Raw genomic sequence first — 14,047 nt, 5'->3', positions numbered from 1 at the left:
TGTGTGGGAGTGGGGGTAAATTAAAAGGTCAGAGGCTCAAATCTCCAGATTAAGAGGGACAGAGTAAACGGAGGACCCTCTCCTCTTATTGCTGCGTTGCTCCACTGGGGTTGTGGGAGCGTGCAGCTAATGGAAAAACAAATTCTCTCCCAGCCTCGGCCCAGCAAGGCATCAACAAAATTGACAACATAAATTCAGTCCCCTGACCAAGTGAAGTGTGCTCAATGACCTTTTCCCAGTTAATTAAAACAAGTTTGGCCACTATGACCAGCAGAGGAAGGTCACATGGTGATAAATGTGGCTGAGCTAATGTTAGCACGTTGAATGCTAGCTATGTGAGCTACAGTTAGGCAACACTGACAGCGGCATCCATAGGTTTTTATTTAGTTTGATGTTTCAATGGATCCATTTCACAGAGAAGTTACATTAAAAATAAGGAAAGCTAATGAGCTGTGTGCAGATCAAATGTCTTCCCCTACTGTGGTCCTCTAACAAAATGCAGAATACACTCGTGGGAGGATCAAATATGTACTGGAAGAGACTCTGTGGTGGTTGATTTGCAGTGGAAAATCAGACCGCTGGACCTGCTTTGATGATTAAAGTGGTGTATGTGACTGGTATCGTGTAGTCTGACCCAACACAGCGCTACCTTCAGCGTGTCCTCATCTGGCTGATGCGTTTCTGTAAGCGGGGAGGGTGTCGTTGAGCTGAAGCTGTCATCTGTAAAGTCGATGAGCGACACCTCGCTTTTGGCCGAGCGCACGCCGGTGCCCTCCCACGGTCGAAGCTTCAGACCCAGGGACGGTCCCAGCTTCTTCAGGCCCGATGAAGCGCTGGCATCGTCGTCGTCGTCGTAATCGTCCATCACCAAGTCGTATAACGGCTCTGGAGATATATGTAACAGGACATATAGTCAGGCAAAGCAGCAGGATTTGTCTGAGGGGCGAATTGTGGACTGAAAAGCGCACTAAGAGCTAAAAGGAAAACTTACTCTTGAGCAGACCTGCGGGCTGAGGCGGACGAGGAGGGGGCTGCTCTGTTGAGGACAGATTTAAACCTTCAGCTGACAAAACAGAGAGAGAATGAACCCACTTTTCTGAATAATCACTATCAAATAAAAGAAGAGGATTTACTCTTTGAACGGTTGGGGAGTTTGGTGGGCCTTGCAGTGCTGGAATCAAATCCCAGGACATCAGGGGGGTCCATGGGGTTTCCCAAATACAAACTGTGGACAGATAGAAATCTATTTCAGTCGCCGCTCGCAGAATCAGATTCAACCAAGTCTTCATAGCCTCAAAATCAGCTCATTAAATTCACCGTTTTTCAAATTTTTAAATTCATTAAAAAAAAAAAAAAGAAAAAAGAAAAAAAAAAGAAAAGAAAACTTTATAATGTCCTGAGGCTAACTACAGTCATATGGGGAGATAAAAAAAAAAAAAAAGGGGGCATAGTGTTTCAGCTCTGAGCTTTTATGTATCAGGACATAATAAAGAACATCTAGTCCTTACCAGGTCGTAAAATAAGGTGGGTACAACTTCAGATGAACAAGAGCACATGACACATTACACCATGTCGTTATCTATTTAACAAAAACTAAACCAAAATGCAGAAGCACAAGAAAAAGTAAAAAGCCAAGTGCACATATGATTCAACAGCTTGGAGAGCCCAAGGTGGCAAAAACTTGATTGACTTGTTGTCAATCTTTCACATGGGCACAACAAAAAATGTCGCTCAGTGTTTCAGCATCGCTTCAGTCCATTGAGGTTTTTTTCGGGTGTTTGTTTTTATGCAGCTATTTCAAGGTTGTGCCACTGCATTTCAGTCAGGTTGAGGTGTGGACTTGGACTGAGTCACTGCAATAGAAAGAAAGAAAAAAAAAAAAAAAAAAAGAAATCTGAAATTAGGGATCTACAATAAAAATGAACAATATTTGAAAGAGGTCATTAATCTGCTGTTCTACATGATCTTGGTGTCTGTTTACAAGCAAAGCAAACCAGAAGTGATCTTTTGAAAAGCAGCCAAGAAAAAAACTAACGAAATAAATATTGAATAGATAAATTAGTTAATTAATAAGATTAAATAAAAGTCAGTCAGACGTGTTTCCTTTGACTGGTTTGAAGCAAATAAAGTAGGTTGTGTTGTGTCACCAGAGGGTGGCGGTATTGGCTATGTTCCCAGTTGCTCGGAATTAAAGTGATGGTTCGGAGTAGATTCACCCTAGGGTCATTTGAACCGTGACATCCAGCCAAGTAGCCCACCCGCAGTTTTTCCGATATTGGCTGAACATCAGCCGAGTTACTGAGTTATCCCGAATAGCTTAGTACAAGCGCTAACGGACCCTGGCAGTATCTCCAAAATTACCACACTAAAATCACATGCCATGACACCAAACTTCTACAGTAGTACAAATATGGTCTGTACTCACAAAACGATGCATTTGGAAGTTTGTACATAGTCCAGGAGTTTATTATTATCAACACAAGCCTAATAGCTTCTCTGCTGCTAAAGCTGCGTCGACGTCACTTCCTTGCTCTGGGAGCTTCAGTGTAAGATGAGGGTTGATCTACTACTGTAGACAACAAAGTATATGCTATATTCTACATGAATTTTTATGTTGTAGAGTTGTGAATTTATTTTATCAATGGAGAAATTGAGCAGCCTTGCTTTGTTGTCTACAGTAGTAGATCAACCCTCATCTTACATTGAAGCTCCCAGATCAAGGAAGTGACGTCGATGCAGCTTTAGCAGCAGAGAAGCTATTTGGCTTGTGTTGATAATAATAAACTCCTGGACTATGTACAAACTTCCAAATGCATCGTTTTGTGAGTACAGACCATATTTGTACTACTGTAGAAGTTTGGTGTCATGGCATGTGATTTTAGTGTGGTAATTTTGGAGATACTGCCAGGGTCCGTTAGCGCTTGTATGAAGCTATTCGGGATAACTCAGTAACTCGGCTGATGTTCAGCCAATATCGGAAAAACTTCGGGTGGGCTACTTGGCTGGATGTCACGGTTCAAATGACCCCAGGTTGAATCTACTCCGAACTATCACTTTAAGTAGAAGAAGTAGTTATCCTCCTTGGAAACAAAGCTCAAGAAGGAAAAAACAAACAAACAGCAGTGTTGGACATTCACAAGAGGAAAACTGTGAGAGCTCTCTCTCAGGTTTTATTTTCATGTATGAAATATTCTATCATATCAGGGCAGATGGGATCAGTCTTGTGAGTTTATTGTTTGCTGACTCGAAAATAGCTGGTGCATCATGTTATTATAATCTTTGCAATGCCTGAGACTATTCTATTCTACCTAATGAGCATCAAGTATTTTTCAAATCAGGCAAAAACTACCTCAAGCAATTGTTTAAACTATAAAAAAAAAAAAAAAAAGTATAGGGATTTTTTTTTAATTCACAAATTCAATGCAAGTCAAAAAATGGCAACAGAAAGCCAGCAGGTGAGAAAGAGAAAAAGAGAGAAAAAGGAAAAAATTCACCGTGTGATGAACTACATTTAGCCTCATGCTGCCCTCTAGTGGCGAGCTGATGACAGACGGCTTCTGCGCTCAAAAACACAGGAAGAATCTTACTTCCAGAAGAGATTCTTTTTCAGATCATCTCCTAGTTTATGAGGGAGAAATATAGATTTAGATTATTTAAATCTAAGATTTTTGTTCTTTTAGTGACTCTAAAACTATTACATTAACTAAAACCAGGAAATTTGACTTTACCCTCACTGACTGCCTCTGTGGTTTAACATTTATTTTTATTACTTTTAAAAAGTAATAAACAACATTAAAGATCAGCGACACTCTTATGAGCCCTCGTGCCCTCTGAGATCCTGAGGTTGGGACACGTTCTCCGTCTCTGTTGCCACACTTACAAAGAAAAGACGGAGCTTTTGCCTTCAGGGCTTTGAGGTTTTTCCATAAAAGCTGTTTTTCCTATAAAAGCTTTCCAAAAACTTCAAAAAATCTGGTTTTAGCTGGACTCCTTTCTCTAGACCCAATTCTGTTATTTAGTAACGTAATAAAATAAAAATTTTTATCGTGTAAACGTTTATATGTCATGCAATTAAAGGCCATAATTTCACACTTACACTTTATTCTTTTCTAATAATTAAATGGATAAAACAACCTGACCACACATAACCAAATAACCTGTGCAGGCAGAAGTTACTTTTCAGTGGGTGATAAGAAGTTGGGAATCATTGGGCCTCATGCAACAACCGTTCATACGCACAGATTTGTTCTTAAATCGTGCGTACGAGTGATTTAAGAGAATTTTTGCGCATTCACCAATCTTTTCGTATTTTACGTTTTCTTTCAGGTACGAACAGAATTTCTGGGTGATCCAGAGTTGTCGTAGGAGTTTTGTAAAATAGTCCGCTGTTATTCCAATCAAGTTTGCTTGACAATTAATGGATTGTATATTTAATTACTTTGAAGAAAACATAAATAAATATATACATTATACCCCACAATGATGCTGACATTATTCTGTTTGACTTAAATTGCTTATGCACTTATGAAGGTTAATTTGACTCTGTATGTAACAAGGTCAATGGGAAGCGTAACCAGAGGCTGACTTTTGGATGCCTTAGTGCGTCAGGCTCTTAGAAGAGAGCGTGTGTTCCGAGACCATGTAGATATCCTGACTGACATCGCGATTTAGATTGCCAAGGACTGTGCTGCTGCAAATATGCAGCTTCCTAGAGCCACAACTCCAGAGAGAAACACGCCGATCAAACCTAATTCCACCACATGTCCAGGTCCTCACCACCCTTGGATTTTTGGCCACGGAACCTTTCAGAGGGAGATTGGAGTCATCAAAACTCTCATCAGTTTATCACCCATGGTACATCAAATTCCCATACACCGCGGTCCAACAAGTACAAATTAAGAGGGACTTTCATGCCGTGGCTGGACTGCCAAACATAATCAGAGCAATAGACTACACACATATACGCATGACAAAGCACCCACCCAAAGTTGTGGAGCGCACTGAACTGAAGGCCAGGTGTCTCGATACAGCGGGGAGCAAACTGCTCTATAGCCCAGAGAAGGTGCTGCATTTTGCACAATATTGCCATGAACGAGGGTCTCCCACTACATGAACCAGCCCAGGCAGACCAGAAGGTGTGGTGCCAGAAGACTCCCCTCATGGACCACCCCATCATGATGAGCCAACAAATGATTATACGACTTTAGTTGCAGTCATCGAGTGCATTTTTAAGCCATTTTCATATCAAACCATTTATTTTTTTTTCGGTGACATTACAAACTACAGGTGACACTGAATTAACAGCACTCGTAATTGCTTCCCATTTATTCGCTTTAACAGGTCCCGTAATTCCACTGCTGACGCTGCTAAAAATGACAGATTTTCCTTTTAGGATCTCCGAAAGCAGAACTTCAATCTCAGAGCCCGTAAAGTTGTTATTTTTGCGCCTTGATGCCGTTTTCATGACTCAACAGTCAACACTTCCTGGCACAGGAGCGAGGAAGCACTGCCTTATATGGTATAATTTTGGGCGTGGAGTATGCAAATCTACTATCCTCGTGCACGTGCACTTAAATACGCACGGGTGGCATTCATCATTTACGCAGTGTTCGTACGAGACCTTTGTACGAGAAAAGTAAGAGAAATTTAGAATAAAAATACAAAAATGTTCTTGCATGAGGCCCATTGTTCTTAGATGTTATCTGCATGTTACAGGAGGTAACTGTTGCGCTTTTTAGGGCGTTTCTACACCAAGCTGACACATTAAGCGAATAAATGCAGAGCCAAGCCAAACTTAGCATGCCACACAGTCTCTTCATCTTTTGTCATCTTAATTTCTCCAAATAAAGCAACATTTTTCACAGTGTGGCCACGTGGACCGATGCTCATGATTCAACAGAGAGCAGCTCTGTGTGATAATTATCTGGGTTAAAGTGCTACTTGTTTGTCTAGACACACCGAGGACGATAAGAGACACAGCGGAGCGCCTCTGGTCAGCTTGTTCTTCATGTCTGCTTGGTGCATAAGGGCCTTTAAGGCCCCCAAAGCTCAGACAGTGTTTGTATTTATGGTTCTTATGAATTTATGGAATGTCACTGGCTATGACTGCCTGGTCTGTAGTAACTGTAAGAGGCAAGCTGATTATGTAAACACAGCAACAACGAGAGCAGAACTATTTAAAAAAAAACAAAAAAACATAACAAAGGGCTGTTGAGTAAAACAGGCTATTTATATAAGTGCTCAACAGTTTCCCCAGGAATCAAAGCCTCCATTTAGTCTGCTGCATGACACTGTGTGGGCATAGTTAACCTGTCGATGCGGTCTGCGTGTCCCCAGCTCCTGTTTGGGTCTGTGTCTCCATGTCCTGTGTGGATGAAGGAGTGTTTCAGCGGTCGGCTGATGTCGTGGGCAGACAGGCCGGCGACTGAAGTCACCACGTGACGAGGAAACTGCCCGAATCGCAGCGTCCGCCTGTTCTGGCCTCGCCACCAGTAATGCTCGGCCCTGCAAACGCACAGATAAACAAACAGGCATGGAATCAGTGCAAGAGACGGCCCTCTGCTTTGTTTACCTGCCAATTAAAACAGCAACAAGCCGGACATCAAGCTAGTTATCTTTCTATAAATCTGGGTTTTCAACTCACAGTAATCGTTCCAAATGAAAGGAAACCAGCATCAACAAGACATATGTTTGTTCTCTTGTCTTCTAGGAATGAAGTTCATTCTGCGCCTGCGTCATCCGGTTAAAAAAAAAAATGTTTCTTCTGTATCAGAAGTAGTGAAACTACAAGAAAAAAAAACAACAACCTGTAACTCACTGACCTTCCCTCAATGATGGTGATGACATCGTTCATCTTAATCTGGAGCTTGTCGTCTTCCTCAAAGTCTTGCAGGGCTCTCATGTCCGTGGGCATCGTCTGCAGAACACAAACACTGCATTACTGTGATCAGCTGGATCAGAGGCATTTTTCAGACGGGGAAAAAGTACAATCTGTTCTCTCTCAGCTGAATCATTTGTTGTATAAAATGCAACGGTGGACAAAAAAAACCTCCTCTGCTGTGAGGTTTTAGAAACTGCTCCCAGGGAAATCGCCTTGATGCTTTAATAATGGCTCCTCCACAGAATTTCATGACTTTTTTTTTTTTTTTTTTAAATGATCTGATTTTAACTATTTCCTCTCGGTAGCATCAACGGTTTCTTTTTCTTTTAATTTACTTTCTTAATCTTAGGATTTGGTGTTATCATAGGTGAAGTGCTGCTGAACAGTAGCGCCCTGCTGCTCCGTTACTTTGTTTTCCACATGACAACATCGGCTCTCATGATGCGTCTTAAATCCGTGAACATATCTGCGCCAAAGAAATCCAGTGATTGCTGAAAATGTGTTAAGAAAGAGGAACAGTAAAAACAAATGGAACCGTCAGTCGCTGTCAGGTTGAAGGCTAAGTTGGCTGATTGATTCACAAAGTCAACTCAGGCCCTTCGTGACCCTGCAAGGAAAAAAGTCCACCTTAAAATCTGTCGGAAGCTGTTAGGGAGCGCCGTTTGACGGCGTATTTCAGTGGTTTGGTGAGTATATGCGGAGGCGACAGCCCTCGTCTCCCATCATGCCTCGGCTGGACTCAATTTAGTTGTCAAGTTTCAAAATGCATGTGGAAGGGAGTCTTCCAAATAACATCAGTTTTCACCTGCAGATGCCAAAACCCTGAAGCAAAATGTTGAATACACCTGTATGCGTAACTGTTCAGGTAAACGGAAGCTTTTCAAACCGCTTTTGAACATATCATGAGGTTATACTATTGGAAAATAATTACTGTGTGCAAGAATGTTTTACGGTTTTGGAAGATAAAGGGACACTGTGTGCTGGGGGAAGCCTCCTCCTGTCTTGTTAGTTTAACCTTGGAAGCACAAGAAGTTCTCCTATTTTTGCTAGTTCTATCTTCTGTGAACAAAGAAGTCTGATATTACGTTGTGATATTTACTTCACTGTACTCATCTGACAAAGATAGTGACAGGAGGGAACTACAGGAATGTCTAACAACCATGTGTGGCGAATGATTTTGTAGAAGAAAGCATAATTTTAGAACTCAGACAACCCTGTGTCAGCTTTGTGACATGTTGCGCTGACTTGTCTCCTTGCTGCAAGATTAAACCTTTTTATTAAATGATTCCTGCGACTCTGAGCCTCATTAAGGGAGAATTTTCTTCAGGCTTTTTCAGACTTTTTGCTCACTGCCACCATTGTAGAAGTTTGAAAAATGAGTCAGCCATGGACAGAGGGTCCTGTAGCTTTCCATCTAAACTTTGATCTACACACAGTAAATCATTTCAACACTTCCTCTTAACAAAAGTAGATAGATAGCAACAACTTCCAGGGAATTAAGGGTAACCCCTAACTCTCCATTTGCAGAGATCTAAAAGTCTTGTCTATCTGATATGTACCGTTTCTCCAGAGTTCAGTTGGCAAGACATATGGCCACTAAAAATGTCCTTTTAAAGCTATGATATAACCACATAAATTGTAGTTACTGTCACACCCCTGCGCCAGCACAAAAATGCACTATGTGCTGCCCGGCTTTTAAGCAACAAGTGTTTAAATCCTTATTGTCAATAAAAGTTACACGTTGGGATGGGAGCTCCATCTTGTAAGAAATGCCATCCCGGCTGCCTGCTGCCATGGTTACCGGCTGCTTTTTTTTTTCTTTTTTAAGCTAAAAAGGTTGGTGAAATATCACTAAAGTAGGAAGAGATGGAGAAAAGAAACAGTATTTGGACAAACTAAGCAATACAAATAAATCTGTCCGTTTGAATTTAATTTTTTGGGGCTTTTTGGTGGCACTATTTGCTAAGTAGGCCTGGACAACGATTAAAATTTTCAATCTAATTAATCACATGATTTCCCTGATTAATCACCATTAATCGCATTTGTATGCAAAATCCAAAAATGAATCCAAAAGTAGTGTATAGCCTTTAGCATTTGGTTTTATTTTAAATGTGCTGCCATATGAATGAAAGTGCCATAACATTTGTTGTGCAAACACACTTTTAACATCAGCATCTTTATGTAGTTTTTATGTAGAAGCCTCGCTCCACTGTCTGTTTCCTTGAATGACTTGCTGCTATCAGTTGTGTGTTTTGCCTTTAAGTGATATTTTAGACTGGAACTACTACGCTGGCAGTGTTTACAGATGACTTTGGTTCTGTCGACTCCGCCGTCTGGAAGAACTTTAAATTGAAAATGGCCGAGTAAAAGTTCCGTACCCTTCTCCATGTTTGGTGGATCCGCCGATTACTTTCTTTTACGGTTCCGCGGCAGACACCAACAGACTTTTACAAAATAAAAGCCTGTGAGCAACAGACTTTTATAATAATAAAAAAATTTAAAAAAAAAACAGGGGTGGTCCGTGGTGTAGTGGGTTGAGCAGGCGCCCCATGTACAAGAGGCTATAGTCCTCGCTGCAGCTGGCCCCGGTTCAAGTCCTGCATCGGACAGCCCTGTGCTGCGTGTCGTTCCCCCTCTCTCTACCCCCTGCTTCCTGTCTCTCTGAACTTTCCATTAAAGGCACAAAAGTCCTTTAATTAAAAAAAAATAAAACCTGTGTTGTTGCGCGATAAAATATTTATCGGCGTTAAATAATTAGCGAGTTAACGCGATAATAACGAGTTAACGCGCCCAGTCCTATTGCTAAGTGATCTGATTTGCTGCTGAATTGCTGAGATGAAGTATGATGCAACTGTGCTACCTCCAGCAGGAAGTCTCTGAGGGCGATGAAGGTGGGCCGGTCCTCGGGTTTGGGGCTCCAGCACTGCAGCATGACGTTGTAGATATCCTGAGGACAGTCGTCGGGCTTACACAGCCTTTCAGCCTCAGCGTCCACCTTATGGAGGATCTGCAGGCAGAAATGTGAACTATCAATGACGGAGTTTCTTCCCCTCTAAAAGTTCCACAGTACAGAGTAAAAAGATGCACCTGACTCCCGTTTAGGCCGGGCCACGGCTCCAGGCCGTGAGTGAACATCTCCCACATGGTGACCCCAAACATCCAGGTGTCAGACGCGTGAGAGAACGATCGAGACTTGAGCGACTCTGGAGCGCACCTGAGGAAACAGGAGGACAGAGGGGCAGAGACGACGACCCGCAAACACTTTGTGCTGAAAACAAAAACCACAGCTTTCTCTCCTCACCATGGGAAAGGGATTTTGTGGCCCTCCTCCATGATGTATTGATCAGTGTGTGTGGGCAGCGCTCTCATCAGGCCAAAATCTCCGATCTTCACCGTTTCGTTGGCGGACAACAAAACGTTGCGGGCGGCCAGGTCCCTGTGCAGGAAACGCTTCTGCTCCAGGTAAGCCATCCCGCACGCCACCTGCACACAGCCACAGGGAGAGGTGGGGAAAACTCCTCTCATGCACAAACACCAACGTTTCAGAGTCCTGGACCAAAGATGTGATCAAATCACATAAGAAGACAGAAGATCAGACTTGTTAGCTGCTCTTTTTTGGGGGGGGGGGGGGGGTGTTAACTGACCTGAACGGCGTAGTTGCACAGCATCGAGATGAGGATGTGACCCTGACGCTTTCTCAGACGATCCAACAGGGAGCCGAGAGGAGCCAGCTCCGTCACCTACACCCAAACACACCCCAGAAATATACCCAGGACGGACATGAGGGTTTCACTGAGATAACATGAGAAGAGAAGGAGTATGATTCAGGCCGACACATTTCTGAGCATGTGTGACACCTGTAATTCTTCTTCTTCGTTTTTTTAGTGATAAATTTTGGGACCCTATAAACTCCTTAAAGGCAGCCAATCACAACCAATCAGAAAAGCCCTGCAGGTTAAACTGTGAAGACTCTGAAAACAGATGATTCTTTGGATGTAGAACAGCAGCGCGGCACTGAAAGAACATTGGTTGTGTTCGAAACCGCATACTACATACTTGCAAACTGCATACTTCCATTCTGCATACTCATCGATCAGACGATGCACTTCCGGTTATTTTCACAAAATAAAATACCCGTTGCCTTTTATCATAGCGAAAGCCATTATGATACAATTGGTGCTTTTGTTTTGAAAACAGGAAGTGAACAGGAAATGACGATCGGCGACGTCACGTTACGTTGCATCTTGGGTAGTTTGAGTATGAGTAATAACCTAATGATGCATACCCAACATTTCGGCGAATCTAGTATGCATCCAGGAGCTTCTCGCTTACTCAAACTCGCATACTAACTCAAAAAATTAGTGTGAGTAGTAGGAGAAGTATGCGGTTTCGAACACAGCCATTGAAAACGTGCGGGCTGATTACCATCTTCATGGGCTGCGTGAGGACGATGCCGTACAGGCGGATGAGGTTCTGGTGGCTCAGAGAGTGCATGGCGTTCACCTCCCGGATGAAATCGTCCAGGCCGTCTGAGTCCAGCACGCCAGCCTTCAGACACTTCACCGCCACTGACAGCTGAAGAGAAGAATTGCCAAAGTCAAGCGAATCCCTGCTGCCACGACAGAGCACTTTTACAAGCCTCTTCGTCTCACCACCATGCCATTGGGTGCGGTCCACTCTCCTCGCCGCACCACCCCAAACGTGCCGTCTCCGAGCCGCTCGAACAGCTGCAGCTCCGACTCTCTGATCAGGCAGGTGAGCGAGGCGCCCGGCTCGCTATTGGCTGGACCTTCGCTGGACGAGGCCCCCAGGGGGAGGGGCTGCTGGGCGTCGGCTTCCAGACGTTTCACTGGAAACACCTGTGGGTCCAGAAGAAGAAACTTGTCTCAGGTTCTCTTCTTCTACAAAATGAACAGATCCTCAGATACTCATTTGTGGATCAACGACACAAAACTAGACACACGGAAACAAGAAGTCACACTTGTACACAACAACCTGACACTTGTGTGAGAACCAGATTTATAACTCACAGTTCCGTGGATGCACAGATATAAACGGATATCTCGATATTCAGCCTGCTGGGCCATGTAACCATGGAAATATTTTTTTTTTAAACTCTTTTGAACCACTTAAATATCTATTTATCACGAAAAGCATCTTTCCATATGAAAGGGTATAATAAAGGCTCTTTGTCCCAATGAATTTGCTCAAATTCAAAGATAATTCAAAGAAAGTGTCATAAAGGGTTGAAGTACTACTGTTGCTCTCTTTTTAGAAAGCGTATTTCATCGTTTACATGACATTAAAGGGAGAATAAATGAATAAACAAATTCTTATCTTTAACATCCATATCAACCCACAATTACATTTTTCAGCCAGTTCAATGTAACTTTAGGTTAATAAAAATGTCTCTTCAAAGTTCTGCATTACGGTGAAGGCGAATAAATTATCTAATAAATGCTTTAATGATGAGAATTTTGTGGTATTTCCTGAACTTATAGTCTTTCTCCGGGAATTTTGATAATTAAAATTATCCATCTATACTGCAAAATATCCCCTTTATGCCTTTGAAAGGTCTGCGATATAACTCTGAGGGGAATTATCTTAATAATGCGTCACAAAATGCATTTCACTGTGAGAAAGTATGCAGCTGAATCCTGAAGGTTAGTTCAGGGTTTAATATTGCGGTATTAAAGTTTTACGGTATTAAAAGAATTATTGTTATCAGAGGTTAATCTATTTCAGGGGCATTGCAGAGCCTGAAATGAATAAGCACCTTTAAATAAACCACCAGTCTAAATACTGATCTCACTCATCTGTTTTTCTTCCATATCTCGCTTTGAATGTGGAGTAAAAAGTCTCATTTAAAATGAGTGGGTTAGCTGCATGTAGTCATGTGGATGTGCGATTAGCTGAAAATCCAAAACAAATGTGTTGGTGGGACTTTACTCCCAGAAGATGTTGTGGCGTGTAAAACATCTGCACCTTGCTCATCCACGACTTGCGTTTGCAAAGGGCTCTTCTCCTCTTGACCGCCTCCCAAAGTCTCCTCTGACCTGAACAAAAACACAAACACGGTTTGTATTTACGTTTCACTGGAGCCTTTAAAATAAACTTTGTATTATTCCCGTGTATTCACGTGCGTGCAGGGTAACAGATTTAACGCTCAGGAGAGTTTAAGCAGACCCACCAGGGCGTCCCATGCCGATCTTCTCCAGATCTTCATTCTTGACGTAGTCGAAGTGGGAGAGTCGGGTGACGTTAAGGTCGTCGCGGATCCGCAGGAAGTACTGCTGCAGCTGCACGTCGGTCAGCAGCTCCAGCAGCCACTCTGAGCCCTCCTCGCTCTGCATCTGCACACGCATTACACCTGCATCAAAAGGCTGTGTGCACACGTAAGGACACAACCTGACATTTAGTTGTTTACAGCATTCAGTTTGAACCCACTTTTGAGCACTTGAGTGCTTGAATTATTCGCTTACTGAGTGTGACTAATTACTCATGAGAGTGTGATGGCTGATCTCCTTTTATCACGTTTCTGCAGCTCAAGTTGAACTTTAATAATAATTAGTAGCTTACAGAGTTCATTTAGAGCTGAAACTACCAGTTATTTCTTCCATTTGTTGTTTTTCTTAATTAAAATTGAGAAGAAATGTTTCCTACATCCAAGTTAATGGTCTTTAAATGTCTTCTTTTGTCTATTCACCATTCAAAAACCAAAAGATACTCCATTTATAAGGACAAAAGACAGAAAAAGAAACATATCCTTACACTTTAAAAGTGCTTTAAACTTCTAAATGTTTTAAATTATGACAACAAAGCATAAAAAAAAAACCATCCACCTCAGACTTCTTATTGATTTAGATTTAATTGGAGGCTTCATTTAGTTTTTGGGGAACATTAACATCATAAAACATCCTAGAGCGTACCGACGTTCTGGGAGAAAATTCACTGTCTCAACTCCTCGTTGAACCTACAGTCAGCGGTGGCTGAGCTTAGCATGTCCGAAGGTAACAAAACCAATTTAAAACTCACTCAGTTGTCCGTTTGTTCATTTCATTTAGTTAAACCTGCACAAAAAAACCTGAAATTATTTAGCTATATACTTTTCATTCGTAAGCTTTATTTTACTCTCTTTGATTAAACCCCAATAGACGCTGTACTTAA

At 42.2% G+C, this 14,047-nt stretch overlaps 1 protein-coding gene across 5 annotated transcripts in view; it reads right to left on the bottom strand.

Moving 5' to 3' along the window:
* The window catches only part of tnk2a (tyrosine kinase, non-receptor, 2a), a 30,979-nt gene that overhangs the window by 6,937 nt on the left and 9,995 nt on the right, over window positions 1-14,047 (bottom strand). For 3 of the 5 annotated variants that reach the window (XM_075452450.1, XM_075452449.1, XM_075452453.1), the window contains 13 exons: window positions 13,071-13,233; window positions 12,866-12,936; window positions 11,533-11,739; window positions 11,306-11,455; window positions 10,525-10,620; window positions 10,182-10,363; window positions 9,968-10,094; window positions 9,741-9,887; window positions 6,822-6,916; window positions 6,310-6,504; window positions 1,134-1,225; window positions 992-1,063; window positions 650-885 (listed from right to left, as the gene is read on the bottom strand). In XM_075452450.1, coding sequence (XP_075308565.1) covers window positions 650-885; window positions 992-1,063; window positions 1,134-1,225; window positions 6,310-6,504; window positions 6,822-6,916; window positions 9,741-9,887; window positions 9,968-10,094; window positions 10,182-10,363; window positions 10,525-10,620; window positions 11,306-11,455; window positions 11,533-11,739; window positions 12,866-12,936; window positions 13,071-13,233 — 1,833 coding nt within the window. The remainder of the gene's footprint in view (window positions 1-649; window positions 886-991; window positions 1,064-1,133; window positions 1,226-6,309; window positions 6,505-6,821; window positions 6,917-9,740; window positions 9,888-9,967; window positions 10,095-10,181; window positions 10,364-10,524; window positions 10,621-11,305; window positions 11,456-11,532; window positions 11,740-12,865; window positions 12,937-13,070; window positions 13,234-14,047) is intronic. The other 2 variants (XM_075452451.1, XM_075452452.1) reach the window with 2 other exon arrangements.

The sequence above is a fragment of the Odontesthes bonariensis genome, chromosome 20 (assembly GCF_027942865.1).
Source record: "Odontesthes bonariensis isolate fOdoBon6 chromosome 20, fOdoBon6.hap1, whole genome shotgun sequence".
NCBI lineage: Eukaryota > Metazoa > Chordata > Actinopteri > Atheriniformes > Atherinopsidae > Odontesthes > Odontesthes bonariensis.
Note: the sequence above shows the minus strand (reverse complement) of the source record. Positions and strands in the feature narration are given on the sequence as shown.